The sequence below is a fragment of the Aulonocara stuartgranti genome (genome assembly GCF_965226115.1).
Source record: "Aulonocara stuartgranti genome assembly, chromosome: 9".
Lineage (NCBI taxonomy): Eukaryota > Metazoa > Chordata > Actinopteri > Cichliformes > Cichlidae > Aulonocara > Aulonocara stuartgranti.
Window position 1 is genome coordinate 7,126,359 of NC_138960.1, and position 18,898 is coordinate 7,145,256.

An 18,898-nucleotide genomic window follows, 5' to 3' on the forward strand; every position below is an offset into this window, starting at 1 on the left:
AAAAACAGGGCCAGCGCTCCAAGTCATTGTGCTAACAGGCATCCATGAAAGACCTACAAACTGTAGGTCAACTGTCTATAATTGCGCATGCGCCATTAGCAGCCTGCTGTAACCCTAATTTCCTTCGGGATTAATAAAGTATTCTGATTCTGATAACTTAGACTTAACTTAACTCGACAAACTCGACATAATCCAGTACCCGACATGCACTGGGTGGTGCCTGCAGACATGTGAAGTTTCTCCGCTGCTATGGCTACACAACATGATGAAATGTGCACAGAAATTAGTGCTCCAGCTAATGGAATTAGCAGTAGCGACAACAGTTTTGAAAACATGTTTATACCACTTATACCGTTATATCAACGGTTTGTTTTAATTTACAAGACAAATGCATTAGGAATATTATAAATGCAGCATGGAAACACTGCAGAAAAGCCGCTGTGGCTGTAGACGACCTCGCCACTGCCTCTTGTTAATGTTTTCTGGGTTCTGCCATGAGCCCTAGACGACTGTGCCAAGCTAATAAATTTAGCTGATACATAAACTAGTCACTAAGATGAAATAATATCATTTATGAGTTTGAAGAAGATTCATTCAAATGTCAGTGAGTTTTTTTTAATGATCTCTGTTAGAAAAACCCCCAGGAACAATTTGAAACAATTAAGTGAAAAGTTAACGTTGATCACATAGGAAATTTCCACCATGACACTTTAATTTTTTCCTCTCTGACAGGCTTTAGTGTTATCTGTTGTCTCATGATGCGGTGGAAAAACCCAACTCCAATACAGGACAGTTTCCATGCAGCGACCCACTGACTTGCTTTAACACTTACGTTTTTATATGTTGTTAAACGCAATCTAGCGTGCTAAATCAGTGCGCTTTTGAGGTGATACACGGTGTGTTTCTTTTTAATTTAAGGGTTTCCCCCTCTTTTCCAGTCTTCATGTTCAGTGCTGACAAATAAATGGAAGAAGCAGATCAGCACATTTCCCAGAACTAGCCCTTTAATTGCCTAACACAAAGCTCAGTAAATGAAAACACTGTGTGGCTCAGCTGATAGCTATGGGTTAACTAGGCTGCAAAACCCACATGATGGCAGGACAGAGGACTGCTCTGTGTTTAACTGACCATGGGAGGTAGGAGGAGATGGGGAGGGAGACAGGGGGAGTTTTTGTACTGCTGTCCTTCCAAAATGAAGTAAAGCTCCCCCTTGAGCACGGTGGCCATGTCTAACAAGTGTTCAGTTCATACAGTAGGTGGGAAAATAAGTTTCATTTTGATGACTGACGGATCAAAAAGGAGGATTGCTGATTTAATTTTCCTCAATGTTTGTAAGTCATCGGACAGACAGAGTGAAGGAGGGAGAGGACACATCTGCGAGGGATTTGGGACCGGCTGATTTCACCTTCTGTCGGAAGACAGAATAACAGTGAGAGCGAGTGTGAAAGAGGCACGGCCTGTCTGAAATACACCAACCAAGTGCAGTATCAGCCAAAAATACTCCTCCTAACAAGTCAATGCCATGTATTGATTAGTTCTACTCAGGGCTTATGCAACATCACCACCTCAGTATACAATTATGGTGTAATCACTGTGCACAAGCAGGGGGGTTTGCACAGCAACCTGCTTGCCCCGTAGAGATGGAAAAGTAAACTGTTCATGTGTGCCATGGGGTCCTTAAATCAAACTGCACAATGTGAACAAAAGACCTGGAAACACTGAGAGAACTGTGCTCGCATAAACCCATATATAGGGCCAGAGGCAGGGAGAGAGTACAAAGGAGGCAGGGGGGAGGCATGTTAAATGTTTGCAGGGCTCTGAGAAGGCCTCAACCCTGGATATGACTTAAGAGATGAGAACTATTCTGCATTCATAAATCAGGAAGAGCCGAGGCGGATATCCAGCTAAAGACTAAGAGAAAGGAAAGTGTTGGGCTGACTCAGATGCAATCACCTGCATCGTCTTTTTTCCTGCTCTTAAACCACCATTTACTCCTCCCGCTCCTCCTCATCTTCCTCCTCTGCTGAAACCCAACACAGCCCCATTCCCATGTGTGCTATGAGATGGCCGTGCTTAATCGATAGCGCCAGGTTGCCAAGACAACCTTGATTTCCTGTCGTCGTTTTTGCCGAGCGCCGGTGATTGCGCTGGGTGTCCGTTGCACCTGCCGCCCTCTCCTCCAGCCCCCCCCCTCCTCCTCCACCCGCCTCTGTCACTGTCTCATCAGGCGCCCCTTATCCCTCGCCTCCATCTCTCCGTGCTCGCAACATATAGCCGCCATAGACAAAAGGGGAAGGCGGTCGCACAAAGGCAAAACAGACGACGGGTCTGAACAATCAACTTTGTGAACTCGTGGTGCTGAGAGCGAGGCCACGTGCACCCACTAAACACTTTGAACAAACGCACATGCCCCGTCATCCCTAACAAAAGTGAGATGTGACAGCTATCACGTCTACCTTGGACGATGATGTCAGTGCACCTGGGGAGCGTTTACTCTCAGGCCCTCTCTCTTTGGCACCTCTAGTTTTTTTTTTTTTTTTTCATTAATGGAGAGCTCATTAATCGTGGCTGATAACGAGGATGTGGGACAGGGACATGATTAAGGGGCTCTCTCTCCTTTAGCTTGGCGCCCTTGGGGATAAACAGCCCTGTGCGTGTGTGTGTGTGCGTGTGTGCTTTTGTGTGGGCTGCATGTTAAAACTGCTAAAGGACACCCACACTCCCAGTGCTATCTCCAGGACATCTGTGGGATAGGAGAATACATGTTTCCACTTTTTCCACAGAGAATTTACATACGAATGTGCGCTAACCCTTCTTCCCTCGTTATGTGGATTCCCTAAAGGCTCCACTTTAATGCTTAAGGAGCTGACACTCATGGAGAGGACTTGAGTCTCTCCAGAGTTTTTCCTTGACTTCCGAGACTCTTGAGTTTCTCGACTAATTCTCACAGATTGAGGAATTGCTTGAGAATAAAAGTAAATATTATGTCTGTCAAAGTCTTTTGAAAAAGCTGCATTTTGTGGTCATTTGTCAGTTCACCAGTGCATCAGACTGCGACTAATTTCTCAGCGTCAGACTTGCTCCAGACTATGAAATTATTGATCCAAAGTTAAAAGAGTGATGTGCCTTGCATTTGTTCGGCTGTGCTTTGTGTGTGAGCGTGTTGGCTTGCATTGTGTTTGACACTAAAACATTACTGAGACCGCCATAAACAGTCAACACGCCAACTCCCAAACAGAACAGGGACATATAAGTAGACTGTGCAAAGCTCATGTAAAGATACAGGATACTTCGCACAGTAAGCAACCATTCTCTGTGAATGCTGCGGATACGTGTTGTGGTTTAAAACTAAGTAAAGGGTTAACAATAGCTAGCAAGAGACCACAGCAACCAAGACTCCTGCAGCAGCTGATCACATTTGACCAATGCTGCTCTTCAGCTGACTGAGCTTCACACTCTGTTCAGCAGACAGTATATACTGTAATATATTTGACAGTAATAAACTATTAACAAGATGGACACATAGCATTATAATAAAAGCAAACAGTTAATAGTCCTGTTCTGTACAAAGAAGCAGTGTTGTACTATTTACTGAATGACGCTCTAAAATAACACTTTCATGCGGTGAAATTAGGAATCTGAAATCCTCATTTTACATCTTATATCTAATTCTATAATACTACATTTACTATTTTGCATTTTGAAACACGCATTTTGATCTGCCAAATAGAGAAAACGATGCTGTTAGGTCATTAAAACAAGCTAATTATGAGTATGCTAATATCAAAAGGAGGCCATCAAATGCTGCCAGTCAAGCAAACAATTATTGTGTAATGCATTAAACAGGTTTGTACAGTTTCTGAAGCATGAAGATGTAGAGGTGTTGGTCTTCCATGGTCTCTTGTGTTCTGGGAGCCTCTGGATGTCTGGAGTTTTGATCTCCTCCATACCCGCTTCACACCCTGGAGGACGGGGCTGTGGCCCCCCCACACTCCCTAGCAGATCATTACATGGAGAAACCTTTGGAATGCAAGCATGCTGATCCACACAGGTATGCACACATGGGTATTCACAGACGCGGACTAAAGCTTTCCTGGCTGCTGCCTCCAAGCACACTGTGCGCTGTCTATCTTGCGTGCTGCACAATATCGTTTATTATTTAGTAAATATTGATATCTATGACTAGCTAGTTTATTGTGATGGTGCTTTGTTTTCTCTATTATTATGTTGCTCTTTGTTGTTTGCTGTCTCCTCTGTTTGTTTTTTTTGTTTGTTTTTTTTTTTCTCCATACAGGTGACCCAGGAGTTCTTTTTTTTTTCTCTCTCTTCCCCCCCCTTCTCACCGTCTCTTCTCCCCTTTGGTTTTCTTTCTTTCTCTCCCCCTCTTTCTCTCATTCATTCCCCCTGTCCTATTTATTAAAAAAAAAAAAAAAAAAAAATGACAAAGGATGAACTGAAGCTCTGCCATCACGTAATGTCGCATACTGCTGTTTCTGATGTCATTTAAAAAAAAAAAAAAAAAAAAAAAAGATGTAGAGGTGTAAATGACTAACTGGTTGAAATGGCTCCAAACTAGGGCAAGATTAGTAAGGTTTTTCTAATTTAACGAGAACCACAAATGTATCTACAAACACAATGGCATGTTAGGACGTCTGCAGCACAGAGCGGAGATCAGCCCGCACTCGCATGAGGGCTTTGTAGCACTGCAATCATTTAGTCTTACACACACATTAAATCCAATCTGTCTGGACCAGGACCCTAATCCCCTCTCCCCCGGCCGTGGAGACAAGAAGACAGTAATCCTCTATATTTGTATATTAATAGGACCGGCCTCCGCGAGGGCCTCTCTATATGTTGTGATGTATGTTTTATTAGTTGTGTAATCTGCTTGTTGATCAGAGGGCCAGACCATTTAAACCGAGGTTTTAATAAAACACAGGCAGGCCTGCCTCAGGGATAAGCTCCCCAAGGACAAGTGAAAGAGCATAGGCTCAATAGACTCATCATCAACAATAAACAGCTTTACATCAACGCTATCTGTCAAGGGCCAATACAATTATTAGTTGAAATTCAACCCTGAGGCCTCTGCCCTTCCCAAGAAAAGGGATAGATAAAGCCTAACCCAAATATGAGCTTGTTACCATAATGCATGCTTCGTCCAACCATCGAGTTATTTCTGAGGGTCTGCTCTCGTGTCACTACGTGTGTCCGTGACAATCCAAGTTACTCTGAGAATTTGTCCCAGTCCCCAAGGACCCTCGAGCAGCAGAGTAGAGGAGAGCCGGAGAGGTGAGATTCCTTTGGATCTGAATCACGTTGGAGTCGTCCGCTCACCTTCCAGCCCGTCTAGACACTGTGTCACTGCCACACCCCTCTGGACATCTGTCCTGATTCAATAGATTTTTCAGACAGCCATTAGATTACAAGGGCACTGCTTTAAATTAGCTGCTGAGTTGGGGAGTGATGGAGGTGGGCTGGACAGGAGGGCCATTACAGCACAGGGGACACTGTCCCTCATGCTTACCAATGCTATGCAGCTGCCAGCCATCACCCCCAATGTCTGTAATCAGTTGAGCTGCAAAGGCTGCTGATGTAATTCGTACGAATGGCTCTTTAAAATATTTTACAGAGATATGTGGCATCAGCTTCCAGGCCCAGTTTATGGTAGGCATCAATCAAAGTGACTTCCATAGAGTAAACAAACAAACAGCGTTTAAACATCTGGTGAGGAGAGACAGAGAGAGCAAGCGAGACACCCTGGGGAGATGTGTGGTTTTCCTCTGAGATGTGTTGATTAACAGGAAAGATGGCCGAATGGGAATCACATGAAACCGAAAAAGCCTCAGAGATGGGTCATACTCAGGTCAGGATTCAGGTGGAGGTTAGGAATGCACTCAAAAACCTAACACACACACAAAACACAGAAAACACACAGCCTTCGAATGCAGTGCAGCTAGACCATGTGACTGTCACGGGGTAATCTCATGGGAGCATCCCCCACCCCTGAGCTCCCCCCGTTTATGGACTGTAACAACAGGAAGTCAGCCCGGCCTGCAACATCACACCACACCTACAGATAACTGCTGACAGCAACACTCACACTCGCACAGAAACACAAGATTTACAAAGTCTTCACAGTTACTTTTAATCCCTAAGAAAGTGTGCGGTGTGGCAGAGTCGGTGGCACCGCGCCCGCTGCTGCTGCCGGCGTCGGTGTTGCACTGGTAAGCGAGGCGCGCTGCAGCCTGGCAGTGAAACAAGGAGAGGCCAAAGCTGGCAGGGGGTGGGCCTTTCACTCACTGAATAGCCCTTGTTTATCTAGGTCCCTCTGGGAAGTCAGGACACTGCAGTGAATGGGAGCCAGTTAGCAGCGATGGCATAATAAGACGGGTGGGGGTGGCAGGGTCATTGAAATTCAGCGCAGGCTACTGTCGAGACAAACCACTCTTGCCAGCTGTGGCAGTAACTTAAAGGAGCAAAGGGAGTGTTTTCAAGGTTTTTCTGGGCTACCGACACACCATCAGGTGACCCAACCAGCATTGACGTGCCATTTCTAACACGTAAAAAAGACCCTTCAGAAGACTGGGCCACTGTTTCACTACAGCTACAGATTACAATGTAATGACACTCAGTGCTGTTGAATGAACTGCAATCAGTACTCTGCTGCTTGATGCCAGGCACATCTAGCTACAGCTAGCTAGCTAACCGCCCTGATTTTAGTAAAGTTTGTGAAAACAGCTCAAGGCTTCACAGTGGAACTTCACTAACTAATGTATATATGGTCTGTGACGCCTACTCTAAGACTATAGCGACACTAAATAAGACTGACGATGAGCAGTTTGCCACATTAGCCATTTGAAAATAGCAATAAAGTTACCTGTGAGTTTGGGTAACGTGGCTAACTCTGCTCTTTTCTTTCAAACACATGAAACATAAACTGATTTCCCTAACATCTATATTTATTTATGGATCCTTACTAAGATAATATTAGAATGCAGTTTAAAAATAAGGATGATCTCACTCTAAATTTGGCTAACCTTGCTTCATGACCTGGCTTATAATTTGCCCGTGTAAGCATTTGGTAACATTAGGAAGAAGAAATACAGCAAAAAACAACCCTAACTTCAAACACTGGCAACGAAAAGTGTTAGAAACAGTTACATGACAGGCACCGTGTCATTACCAGTGTTTGGAACACTGGAGGTGAGCGAGGCAAGAGCCTCTGCAAAAACAACAAAACATACAAATAAGTAAAAGGAGCCAGTGCAACCATTAAATGTGTGGTAGAAAAGCCATATATTTCTAATGAAAAGAAATGCTCTTTCTCTTTGCCCTCTATGCGCTCCAAGCTAGCGTGTCAGCTGTAGTGCCGGTTCCTTTTCCAGCCTTTCATGTTTTCTGCCCCGGTTTGAGGCCTCCACAACCCCTGATGAGGATCCTTAAATAGGCTGCCACAGGTGCCGGGGGTGCGCCGAGGTGAAGGAGGGGGAGGTGGCCTGGATGGGAGCAGGTCTGCAGGAAGCCTCTTGTTTTCCCAGAGATAAAGGGCTTTCAGGTTGCATCCTGGGCCGTAATCTCTCGCACACTTCCTGGTTTTGTTCGCGGTGAGTCCAGAGAAAAATGACAAACTAACCTTCGCCCCGAAAAGCTGATCGATAGCTTCTGACGAGACAGGATGCGTGTAATGTTGAATTTGAAGAGCGTAAAACGACAAAGAGACAGCTCAGATTTGACTCTGAGCGGTGTTCATTAATGGCCCTTGATCATGGCTGATTTATGGGTTCATTTATTCCGAGTGCTGGTTCATTACTGATGATGATTATAAAAGTGTGCATATAATTTCTTTTCTGACCTCTTCATTTGCTTTTAGAGCACAATTAACATTGTTCCAAGCTCTTACAACCCAATTACAGAAAAGACAACGCTGCCTTCCTTCAAATTCAAGTCCCTTAACCAGTCACTTTAGAGCTGGCCTTGTGTTTAAAAGGGTCCATTTACTAGAAATTTGCATGAAAGGGGTTTATTGAAAAGTTGGCACTGAGCAGGAGTGCAAACTTCAGAAGAATAGGCAACACATTCACATATCCACACAGAGGAAAAAAAAGAAGCTTCCGTTCCAGTTCTTTTTTCTGCCTCTCCCACATTTTCTCTCTCTATTCTGATCATGTCCTTCTTGAGGAGGCCAGCGTTTGACCGTGAGCCACACCCTCTTTCCTCCTGCCAGAGGAAACTTTCAATCTCAGTCTCCCTCCCTCGCTTTGCCCGTGGCTCTGGCTCTCTCATACTTTTGTCAGGTGTTATTTATGAGTGCTGTATGCCTACAGCACCTGCTGGTGCTGGAGAGTCTGAGCCAAGGCAGCTGCTAGAGAGAGGAACGAGAGACAGAAACGAAAAGAATACATAGAGGAGGACGCGGGGAGTTACAGAAAGTTTGTTGACGTTTAAGAGCACCGACAGCTAACGATGAGCTGTAGGAACACACCAACGAGTGATGAACAAGCACTAATTAATAATGTTGTACAGCTCCAAACAGGATCAATTAAAGGCCATGCTTCACTGACTTTTGGTGCCGCTGTAATGACAGAGGGGAGGGCGCCGTCAGCAACGAGGAGGAACACAGACAGGCTGGCTGTGGAGATCCAGAGGTATTCACTCCTTTCATTTCATTATCCATTAGAGCCACACACATATACATGAAACGCACACAGGGAGGTCAAAGTATGTTTTCACTGTAAACACCTGAATGCTGGCAGCAGTGAGCTGAGTCAGCACAGGTGGGCTGAGACAGGTCAAAGGTCACTGGCTTTGTTCCATTTCCAGTAAGAGACCCAAAAAAACACTTTGTCCTTTTCTTTAGAAGAAGATATGTCATATATTATTATTATGAAGTTCCTAATCGATTTTGTGGACGTGGCGCCCCTCTACAGCACCTGTCGCTAACAAGCTAGCTCACAGAGAATGAAACAAAAACAAAAGTTGATAATTCTGAGTGACTGGCGAACACAGACTGAGTGTAAACCCACCTACAACAAGACTGTTTTTCATTTCATTTGCATTATCGTTATTATGTTTGCATCCACCGAGCAGCAGCAGAGTCACTAAATAAAGGCATCCAGCCACAGCTCACCATAACTGAGGATGGCCTCAAAGTGCTGGAGCTGTAAAGGTAAGGTTCATGCTTACATGTAGCCAGTTTCATGGCTAAGCAATATGTTAGAGGTAAAGCTGATTTTTTTTTAGGCCTGTGAGGTGAGACTTGCAGACTTCTGTGCAAAAACACAATTACAGAGTCATTACTGTGCTTTTACATCAGGATGTATTTGGTTTTATTAAATGCTCCACACTGCCAGCAGCTGTGAGATTCAGGCTCGTGAAACAGATTGCTGTGAGTTGGCTGCTTGACTAAAACCCTGTAAAGGAGACTAAACTTTTCATCATGGGCTTGTTGAAGCGTTTGAACAGTGCAAACTCTATGTGAAAATTCTATATGAGACATTAATTACTGATTAAATGAAAGCATGTCAACATACTATACATATATAATATAGTGCATGACTATGACATGGCTCTCAGCGAAGCAGATTTTGAGCCTCCTGTCTTATAAGACTTGCAGAAAACACTAACCGAAAGTACTTTTATGTGTCTTTGTTTTAATGCGTTTGCTGTTGCACAGACAAACTATCACTTGATTCTTTGTCCGATACTGTAGCTTCCTTCTTGTAACGGTAAGTCAGCTCGCAGTTGTTGGACAGTGAGGACCTCAATAAAACGCTCAAGGGTTAAATGGGGCAATGAGGAATCTCCATGCCTCCGCTATTCTGCCCTCCCTCTGTTTTCAGACTGCCCATTCTCCTCTCATTAATCCTGTGAGGATGTTTATCCATGTTGACATTCAGCATAGCGGCCGGCCTTCTCTTCTCTGACTAACAAACAGGGTGACTAAGATTTTTTTTTGTCGTTTCTCGCTGAAGCAATTGCAAGGCTAGCCCAGCTTCAGCTACCTTGTTGCACAGGCTTGGGAAGGCATAGGAGCAGTCGATTTGTTAGTCACCGTGTCCCTCGGGACATCACAACCAGACTGGGCAACTGGAATCAAATGTGAATATGAATGTGTATCCCCCCCCCAGGAGTGCCATTATCAGTTCTGTGTGCTATGGAGAGGAAAATCAATATGGTCATCATAAGGGGCTGGCAAAAAGCCAGCCGCTGGGTTGTGTTCAAAGCACAATACACGGCAGTGGATTACTTTTCAACTGATGTCATCTAATTTCATCCCTCTAGACAGAGACGCTCTGGGACCGTAACAAGGTCGGGCACAATAAAAAAGGATAAGATGTCCAACATCTATGTCTCAAAAACACGACAGAAAGGTGGTCAGCAGAGGTTCGCCCTGATGAGCTTTTGCTGCAAACACAAGCTGGTGTAAAAGCCCCACACCGGGTGCGCCTTCTGCCTATTGTGTCAGTCCAGTCTTTTTCATTAACCGCTCCACTGAGGACCCCAGGGAGGGAGGGGGGGGGGGGGGGGTGGGTGGGATGGGAGAGAAGGAGGTAGCGGCGGTGATGATGTGAGGAGGGGTCTGTAGACAGACCCAAAAACATGATTAAAAACACACATCAACAGACAGCAACGGACAGGGTGTACGCAACGTTTACCTCCGGCAGGATGGCAATTTAGAGGTAATCTCTCCCACAAGTATACACACTACTCAGGATCACTGTCCATCACACCCACACCTGTGTGGAAGGAGCGAGGGAAAGAAGAAAGACTGGGAGAGTTCAAAAGGTTGCAAATACACCTTTCTGCCCATGACTCACTGCTTTGGAGTCAGGAGAGGAGGGCAAAGGAGGCTTTTCTGCTCAGTTAGCTTACATGATACACTTAAGTGAGCTCTCCTCCCTGCACTGCATCAAATACCAGCCTACACCGCTTTCTGTGGCAGTATCTGTGGCTAGGGTCAAGGCAGTCAGAGACACACACCTTGCTCAACAACAAGAAAAGCGTGGATGCTGTTACTACACTACCAACATGACCTGGAGTGAAGTAACCCAGGATGATTCTGGATGGGCGGGAGGGTGCGACAGTTGTGTTTTTGTCCAGTTCACCGAGCTGACGCGTCGCTACAAGCTCCCACCGCTTACCCCCATTATCCGGACCCCCGGCCCCAAACACCCTAAGTCAGCAACTCCAGGATATTTTTGTCCTTCGAGTGGCAACGACTGCCGTTGTGCATACGGCTGCATCATCAACAGTTAAGGAGCCTCGGAGGCTGTCATGCACATCATGCTGGGGATTTGGGGAAACTCCTGCCTGCTGTGCCAAATTAAGCCTTCAATTCACCCTGACATTCAAATCAGCAGAATGGGCGAGCACACTTTAAAACATACATGGCACAGAAATGCCACGGGGATGCGTTGCTGTTAACATTAAGGCGAGTGAGCGTGACGCAGCCACAAGCTACATTTCTGAGACAAAAATGTCAAACAGAGCGCTTCGATGCCAGCCTCTCGAGGGGCCCTGAGGGCCACGTGAGAGAGGGATTTGATGAATTCTGCGAACGTTCCACGGATTCCTCCCTCACAGGGACCTTTGGGAAAAGAATGGGTCATATGCAAATGGCATGCACAGTATGGAGGAGAAGTTTCCCACAAGCCCAGTGTGAAAAGGGCTCTCCCTCCCCATCCCGGGGCCTGCTGAATGGCCCTTTTCTTCTGCCACTGAAAGTGTATGAGGTAGAGCAGGCAAACTCCAAAGGTAACCAGGCTCTTTCTCCTCAGGCTTTCTCACTAAAGCCGTGACACACAATGGTCCAGTTAAGCATTCAGCCACACAAACCCCCCCCCCAATAAAGCACATCCAAGCACAGTTAAGGGGGTTACTGAAACTGACTCTGGGTTTAAAACTCCTTCTTTATGGAGGGAGAGCACCTTTTTATAGGCTAATGCTCTCAGCCTCCATGGGAGTAGCTAATCATTAAGCCGCCTTAACAGAGGTGGGAGTGTGGTCGTACATCACATCGTTTTAATTCCACCGAACGGTCAGATGATCTCAAGCTTATTTCCAACACGAAGAATGTGAAGCTTAGCTAAAAAGCAAAAAGTTTTAATGTAGGCGATTTCTACCTGCATTGTGTTATTTTTATTTTATTTATTTTTTGCTGATGTTCAAAACAAGTTGTGCAACTACTTCAGAGGTCTGGGAGCTGGCTGCCTATGCATCATTCTTTATATCTTGCCAGCATCGTTCCCTCACTTGTCACCTGTTGTATAAATCTTTCGCCGCTCCACCTCCCATCCCCTTTCGACTCCACTGGGAACACGGAGCTTGCAATTTAGAGGGGGTCAGAGAGGAATGGGGGGGGGGGGGGGAAGAAAGGAGGACCAGAGAAAAAAAAGTGCTCTAGGACCCCTCACCATCCCCACCACCACCATCCTCCTTCTCCCCCTCTTCCCCCTGTCATTGAACAGACTTAAACACAAACACAATTGGACATGCTGGAAGCTTCACAATGGCACAGAGGGGGGAAAGTGAAGTCATACTCTAAGCATGCATGGGTGCCTAGGTCAGGGGGCAATCAACAGCACCCCTGGCTACTGTGTCCCAACCCGCCCCCCTGTCCAATCCCCCAAAACTTCCCTGCCCAAATGTGAAATAAAGGACGAGCTCTAGATCTGGAACAAGGAGTGAGAGGGGACAGACTGAGAGCGGAGAGAGAAGGGAGGAGGAGGAGGAGCTGAGGGGTTTTGGGGGGATTGGGGGGGGGGGGGTTTCTTCTTACTTGGCACTTTCAAATGAAGCTGCCAGGGAAGTTGGTGAAAAGCAGCGAGATAAATGAAAAATTTCCTCCTCTGCTAAACTCTTCCCACAACAGGGGTGGACCTTTTAAATGTAAACAGATGGCTTTTAAGATGCACAAGTGGCAGCCAATCCCCACCTCCTCCCGAAGCCTCCGCTACGGGCCCAAACATCACTTGTTTCACACAAACAGCACAAGCTGCAGCTAAACTATTGGTTTGTTATGTTTCTTTCTCTTTTTTAAATTGTTATTCCACAAACTTACAGCATGTGGTTGTATTCAGTGGTCTCTAGACAGGGCGAGTGAGTCCAGGGCACCAAGTATAGTTTAAGTATAGTTTTACCAGGCCAATAAACATACTCTTCAACATTACATGAGCTGTTGCCAAGTGCCGAGCCCGCAACCTCATTTGCCTTATTTGATGGATGATTCATCAAGGTGGTACAAGTGTGTGTGTGTGTGTGTGTGTGTGTGTGTGTGTGTGTGAGTGTGTGTGTGTGTGTGTGTGTGTGTGTGTGTGTGAAAGAGAGAAAAAGGATGACGGAGAGGGAGCAAAAGAGGGAGTGATGCAGGGCGGGAGACACGCGAGGAGATGAGGAAAAAGGTCTGCGTCATATTATCAAATAAACAGAAATCTAAGCTACCTGTGCACAAGCTCCTTCACAGCACCCCCCCCCCCCCCCCAATGACCCTGTTTATTTTTGCAAAGAATGTTAATACCGTCCGCATTCCTCTATTCCCAAATTGCTGTTTTAAATTACCGCTGCTATTCCTGAGGGGTGGGCGGGGGGGAGAAGCGACAAAGGAAGCTGTAGTATCCCGCCGATTGCAAACACCTGTTGTCCTGCAGGCTGTTAACACCTCTCTGTTTACAACAGGGAATGGGGCTCACCTTGATCTCGGCTCCCTCTCTGCTGGCAAAGTCTCGGACTATAACAAGCCGAGCAAAACTCAAGGGCTTCATTCATTAAAAAAGCAACAGGGTCTTATAATTAGGGAGAGACATCAAATGAGCATGACAAAAACAAAACAAAAACAAAAAAAAAGCTTCATCTAACTTCTCTGAGGAATCCCCTTCAGCTGAGAGGTGCATTTATGTGACAGATCACCTGCCTTGTCAGGTGGTGGTAGGAAGCAAGGACTTTAAAAACACAGGCCTCAACATCCCCTTTGAAGGAAATGCAAATGAGGCAAGGAAACAAGGAGCACATCTGTTTGACTTTAAATATCAATAGGGCCGTGTCATCAGTGAGAAATGATTAATACAGGCCCGTTAACTTAAAGAAAGGAGAAAGAGCAACAAAGGAAAGCACATGAGAAGTCATTTAAAAGCTCCCTTCCTCCCAGGGGTAATAGAAATACCCACACTTTGACAGCAGGACCGTTATCTGAGGTGTGTCCACACGTTGGACACCGCTCCAGGAATGAAATGCAAACACACCCTTATGAAAAGAGAACAAAATCACAATGGAGAACATAAATAGCAGTGGCTCAAAGTTTTTGTTTCTCTTTTTGTTTTATACTCTTCTCCTAAATTGATCAGACATCAACAGAAAATCCACACGGCACAATTTGCTTGCATTTTCCCACCCACTAACTCGTTTTCAGCAGCGCAGGAGCCATCGCATCTTACTAAGCAAAAATAAAAGCGATATTCGCGTATCACCTCAGTTCCCGTGAGCTACACTGGGTGGTACACAGGCTAACGCAGGACCGAGACTACTTGATATGGACGCCACACGCTGTCAGATCCACGACGGAACAACTTGTTTTGTCAATCAAAAAAGAAGAAAAAAAGTAGTCCGAGCACCGGAAACGACGATTTCACCACAGTCCAGCACGTAAATAGAAAGAGCGAAGCAGGAAAAAACAGACGTTATATACTCGCAAAAGTCCATTTATGCGCGTCACACAACCAGGAGACAGATATTTGAACAAAGTAGAGCCGCACATGCGACTTTGTAACGGTTCACCAGTATTTTCACACCACCCTTAAATAACAAAAAACCCCGTCTTGCTTCGCACGTCGGCATGTTAAAACATTAAACAATGTAACCATTTCAAATGTTGCTGCGGGCTACAAGCTGTAATGAAGTGAGTAAAGACAGAAAAGTAAAGAGGTTCGCTCGCGACCACCGTCCTACAACAATCAGGATTCCCAATGCGCGACAGGAGAGGATCCGCTGTCCTTATATGGGCTGCGCTCGCCCTGCTCACACAAACAGCGCGTGAGATACTCCTCGTTCTCCGGAACCTCCGGCTACCCCATCCATGTTTCTCCCAAGCTTTCTACCACTGCTTCACTGTCAAACCCTCTCTGACAAGTCATATTTAATGTTCACGGCGTGTGCGGCATCGAAATGAAACAGTTAAGTTAGAGGAAAGGCAAGTGTTCAAAGCGAGCTCCAATACACCGATACAGTTTCAGCGCTTCTCGGCTTTAAAGCTTGAAAACTGTGTTTACATTCACACTTAAGTGTCTGGATAACGGGACAGGTCGGGTTAAATGGGGGAAAATTCGTTTTGTCAGCCCTCGTAGCGCAGCAACAGTGTCCTGTCGCTACCTGCTGCCTGTGCGCGAAAGAAAGAACAAACAGTTGTGTCCCCTCTGCTTCACACGCGCACAGATAATACAGATAATTATCAACATCGTCGAGAAAAAACAAACCAAACCAAAACACAGTTCTGCTTAATGATTTCTTTTATCCATATGTAAAAACACAATGTGTCCGTCGAGGTCCGCAACAGGAATCAGGTAGACCGTTTCCCCTCAGAAACAGGTCCGAGTTTAGTGGTGGGCTCAATAACTCGACAGAATGGGACTAAATCAATGGATTGTCAGCCTGTAGAGACGGACAAAGTGTGTTTAAACGAATAAAGCAGTTTAAAGTGGAAACAAAAGCTTTTCCACTCATAACGGACTGAGGTGCGTATAACGGTCTCCGGCGCAGAGAGCCGCTAGGCGGTGGGAGAGCCGCGACCCAGGTATAACGGTACACCACATAGGGCTGTAATACAGCGCTCACTTGCTACTTCCCAGCACTTTCGGTGAGTAAAAACCGGACTTCTGGGCCACGAAACTTTTCGGCAAAATTACTGGGAGACAGGACGGCGTTCACACCGTATCTCTGAAAGCAAAGCTCCGAGTCGGAAGTAGTTTTACTCACCGTTGGTCCTTTTCGGGTTCGGCTGCTTTCTGCGCTTACACCTGGGGCCATCCGCCATGATCCTTTCGTTGTGTCTAAATGCTGCCGGAGAGTCACCTCCTCTCTCACCCCCCTCTCTCCCCCCTCCTCCTCCTGGCTTCCCTTCACCTCCCCTTCTCCGCACCTGGTTTACGACACTCTTTACGGCATCACCTTCCCGCACCTCATCGACCCACGCTGCCAGTATCCTTCACGCGGAGTGCTGGGAGTGAGAGAGAAAGCTGCGTGGAGTCCGTACCTGCTCCGCTGTCACGAATGTGGCGTGTTTTTAAACAGCATAAATATTTTTCTGTGTATTTTTCTTTGATGATACTGAAAGGTATTTCCACCACATTTTATTTTTTATGACCACAGCGCAAATTGGAAGTTAGTTAAAATATATTTTTCTCCAAATTATTATTATTATTATTATTATTTGGATGTTTTGTTGACTTTTAAAGCACGTGGAACAAATGTCAAAAACAAAAACAAAACGAACAAATAAAAAAAAATACATGACAGAGATGTAAATAATAAAAGAATTAGTAATTATTTAATCCGTTTTGGATAAGTTTGGGAGTGTGTGTGATTGTACAGGTATTCCAGTAGGTAAGCAGATTAGTGCACTGCAAGGAAGAATGCAAAAAAGCCTGGAGCCGGTTTGTATCTGTCACGTGCTGGATCTTTGTTCTTGGAACCTTTCAGAGAATTTGGCCCTGGAAAATGAAGGTGAACACTTGAAATGAAAAAGGCCACGTTTGGCACAAGTTGAGTTAGTATGCTCTCTTTTTATGGCTTCCCAGCACTACTGCTCAGTCACTGCCATTCCCAAATCTCCTTCCAACCAGATTTTAGGATGATCAGCCCCCACCCCCCTTACCCTCACACTGATGGGTTTTGTAAATTAGGTAAGTAGCCACGGATAGAGGAGACTGCAAACTTTAATGAAGATTTAAAAGAAGCATGGCTTCCACAGGAGACTCCTCAGGTGCATTTTTAAAGGGAGTTTGCTATCTTTAATCATTTTCATTTTTTTTCACACCTGAGCCTGACCTGTTCTGTTTGAATGTATGTTTTCCTGTGTGTGAGCACAGTAGGGTTGCAAAAAACAGCAGCCAGGGCTTGTGTGTGTTTGTGTGTCAGAAAGAGGAAGCAGTCATGAGACTGTCATCACTGATTCAATCCTCCACCTAAAGAAAGACCCTGCTGTTCTCCTGAGCCGAACCCTCTACGGCGGTGATGAAGAGGACACAGACATGCCAGCACAATCAGCAGGTTCAGACTGTATCCAATCAGACCTAAAACCTTCACACACACACACGGGCACACACACACACACACACAGGGCGAACCACACTGTGTAAACAGAAGAGAAATATCCAGGATCACATGTTTGAGGTGAATTCCTCTGGATGCTTGTAGTGATGGGGAAAGATGAAGTTTATATGATGCTCGCGGTCCCATGACTTGCAGCAGTGTGTTAGAGTCGTGGCTATTCTTGAAGCAGATGACTACAAGCCAGAAGTGTCAAATGTAGGGCCCAGGGGCCAGAACAAGTCAACGGCTTTGCAGAGTAAAAATTGCAAAAAAAAAGATGGCATGCTTTTTTTTCACTTGATTTTTCAGCAGAGAGAATGGATCACATCTTGAGAGAGTTATCAACAGAGTTGGATATCCTAATCATCAGCTTAACAGTCTTTCTAGCGCTTTTCTTAACTCTTTTCCCCATAAAGATGACATTTGATGATCTCCCCTTCACCCTTAATGATGAGCTTTGACACCTCAGCAGCCCTGAAATATGACAGTTCAGAAAACAGCTTCAAGGGTTTCTCCTAGTAAGCTTTTAAGTTATAGATAGATGTTTTATAAAACATGAATAAGTGTGGAATATACATTAACTTGTTAACAGCAAAAAGAAGAAGGCTTTTTTTTAAAAACACGTCTTTCGGCAATAATTTTAGTGGTCGGGGCCACTCAGGATCAAAGTGGGCTGTAATTGGCTTCTCACGCCTGGACTTCTTGTATCTGAGATGTTATCATCTTTCAGCCCATACTGACTGCATAACCCCGGTTTTGCATCAGTTTGGGGTATCCCGCATTGTCAAGGCAAACTGTTTTAAGGAGGATGCAACGATTTCGAGCTGCTAGTGCTTTAAGAAGCAAGCAGAAGTCTCAGAGATATATTTGGATTAGACTTTGCAGATTTCATCATTTAATCACACACAACATTTCAACATATAAATCTGCCCGTACAGTATTTACACACACAGAGTAACAAACCCCACATTGCAGGACAATCAGCTTATCACTCAGCTACATGTGACAGCTTGTATACACGGGATGGCAGACCTCTGAGGTGAATAATTCAGTAGCAGCAGAGCGGTCCAGCTCTCGGGGCAGGCTGCCCAGACGCAGAGTAATAGCTTTAGCATAAACAACACCTACAAACTTGCTCTAGGTGGCCTCTTCCACCAATAGGCAGCCTGCCTTTCATTGCACTGTGGCTACCTCTCCTGATGAAAAAGGCCCCAGAAACAGTCTGCATCAGCAAAGATCAATGATGAGACACTAAGCTAAGCGTGCGGTCGGAGCTGCACACAGAGTCTGGAAAAATAGGATGCTTGTTATCCAGTGGAAAGTCAGATCTTTCCCATTTTCCTTGGATCACGCCGCTATTATAGCATGAAGTCATTTTTTTCTTTTTCTCAACGTCTGTGGAAAACAAAGAATAACAATTACACGAGGACCGCTAATACGAAATAGACCAAAGACGCCTCTGATGTGTTTCAAAGTAAGTGGAGTAAAACCAGAGCGATTTATTTGCTCTTGCAAACCTCTGCAAAGTTTGCACTGCAGCGAATTCACGCAAATGGGAAACGCACGCTCTCAGTTATACATAGGCACCCTGTGTGACCCC

The 18,898-nt window shown here is 45.4% G+C and overlaps 1 protein-coding gene across 2 annotated transcripts in view; it reads right to left on the minus strand.

The window, feature by feature from the left end:
- zeb1b (zinc finger E-box binding homeobox 1b) overlaps positions 1 to 16,310 on the minus strand; it is a 49,620-nt gene extending 33,310 nt beyond the window's left edge. For both annotated transcript variants that reach the window (XM_082547169.1, XM_082547168.1), the window contains exon 1: positions 15,964 to 16,310. In XM_082547169.1, the coding sequence (XP_082403295.1) occupies positions 15,964 to 16,021 (58 nt within the window). In that variant the 5' untranslated portion in view covers positions 16,022 to 16,310. The remainder of the gene's footprint in view (positions 1 to 15,963) is intronic.
- Between the last annotated feature and the right edge of the window lie 2,588 nt (positions 16,311 to 18,898).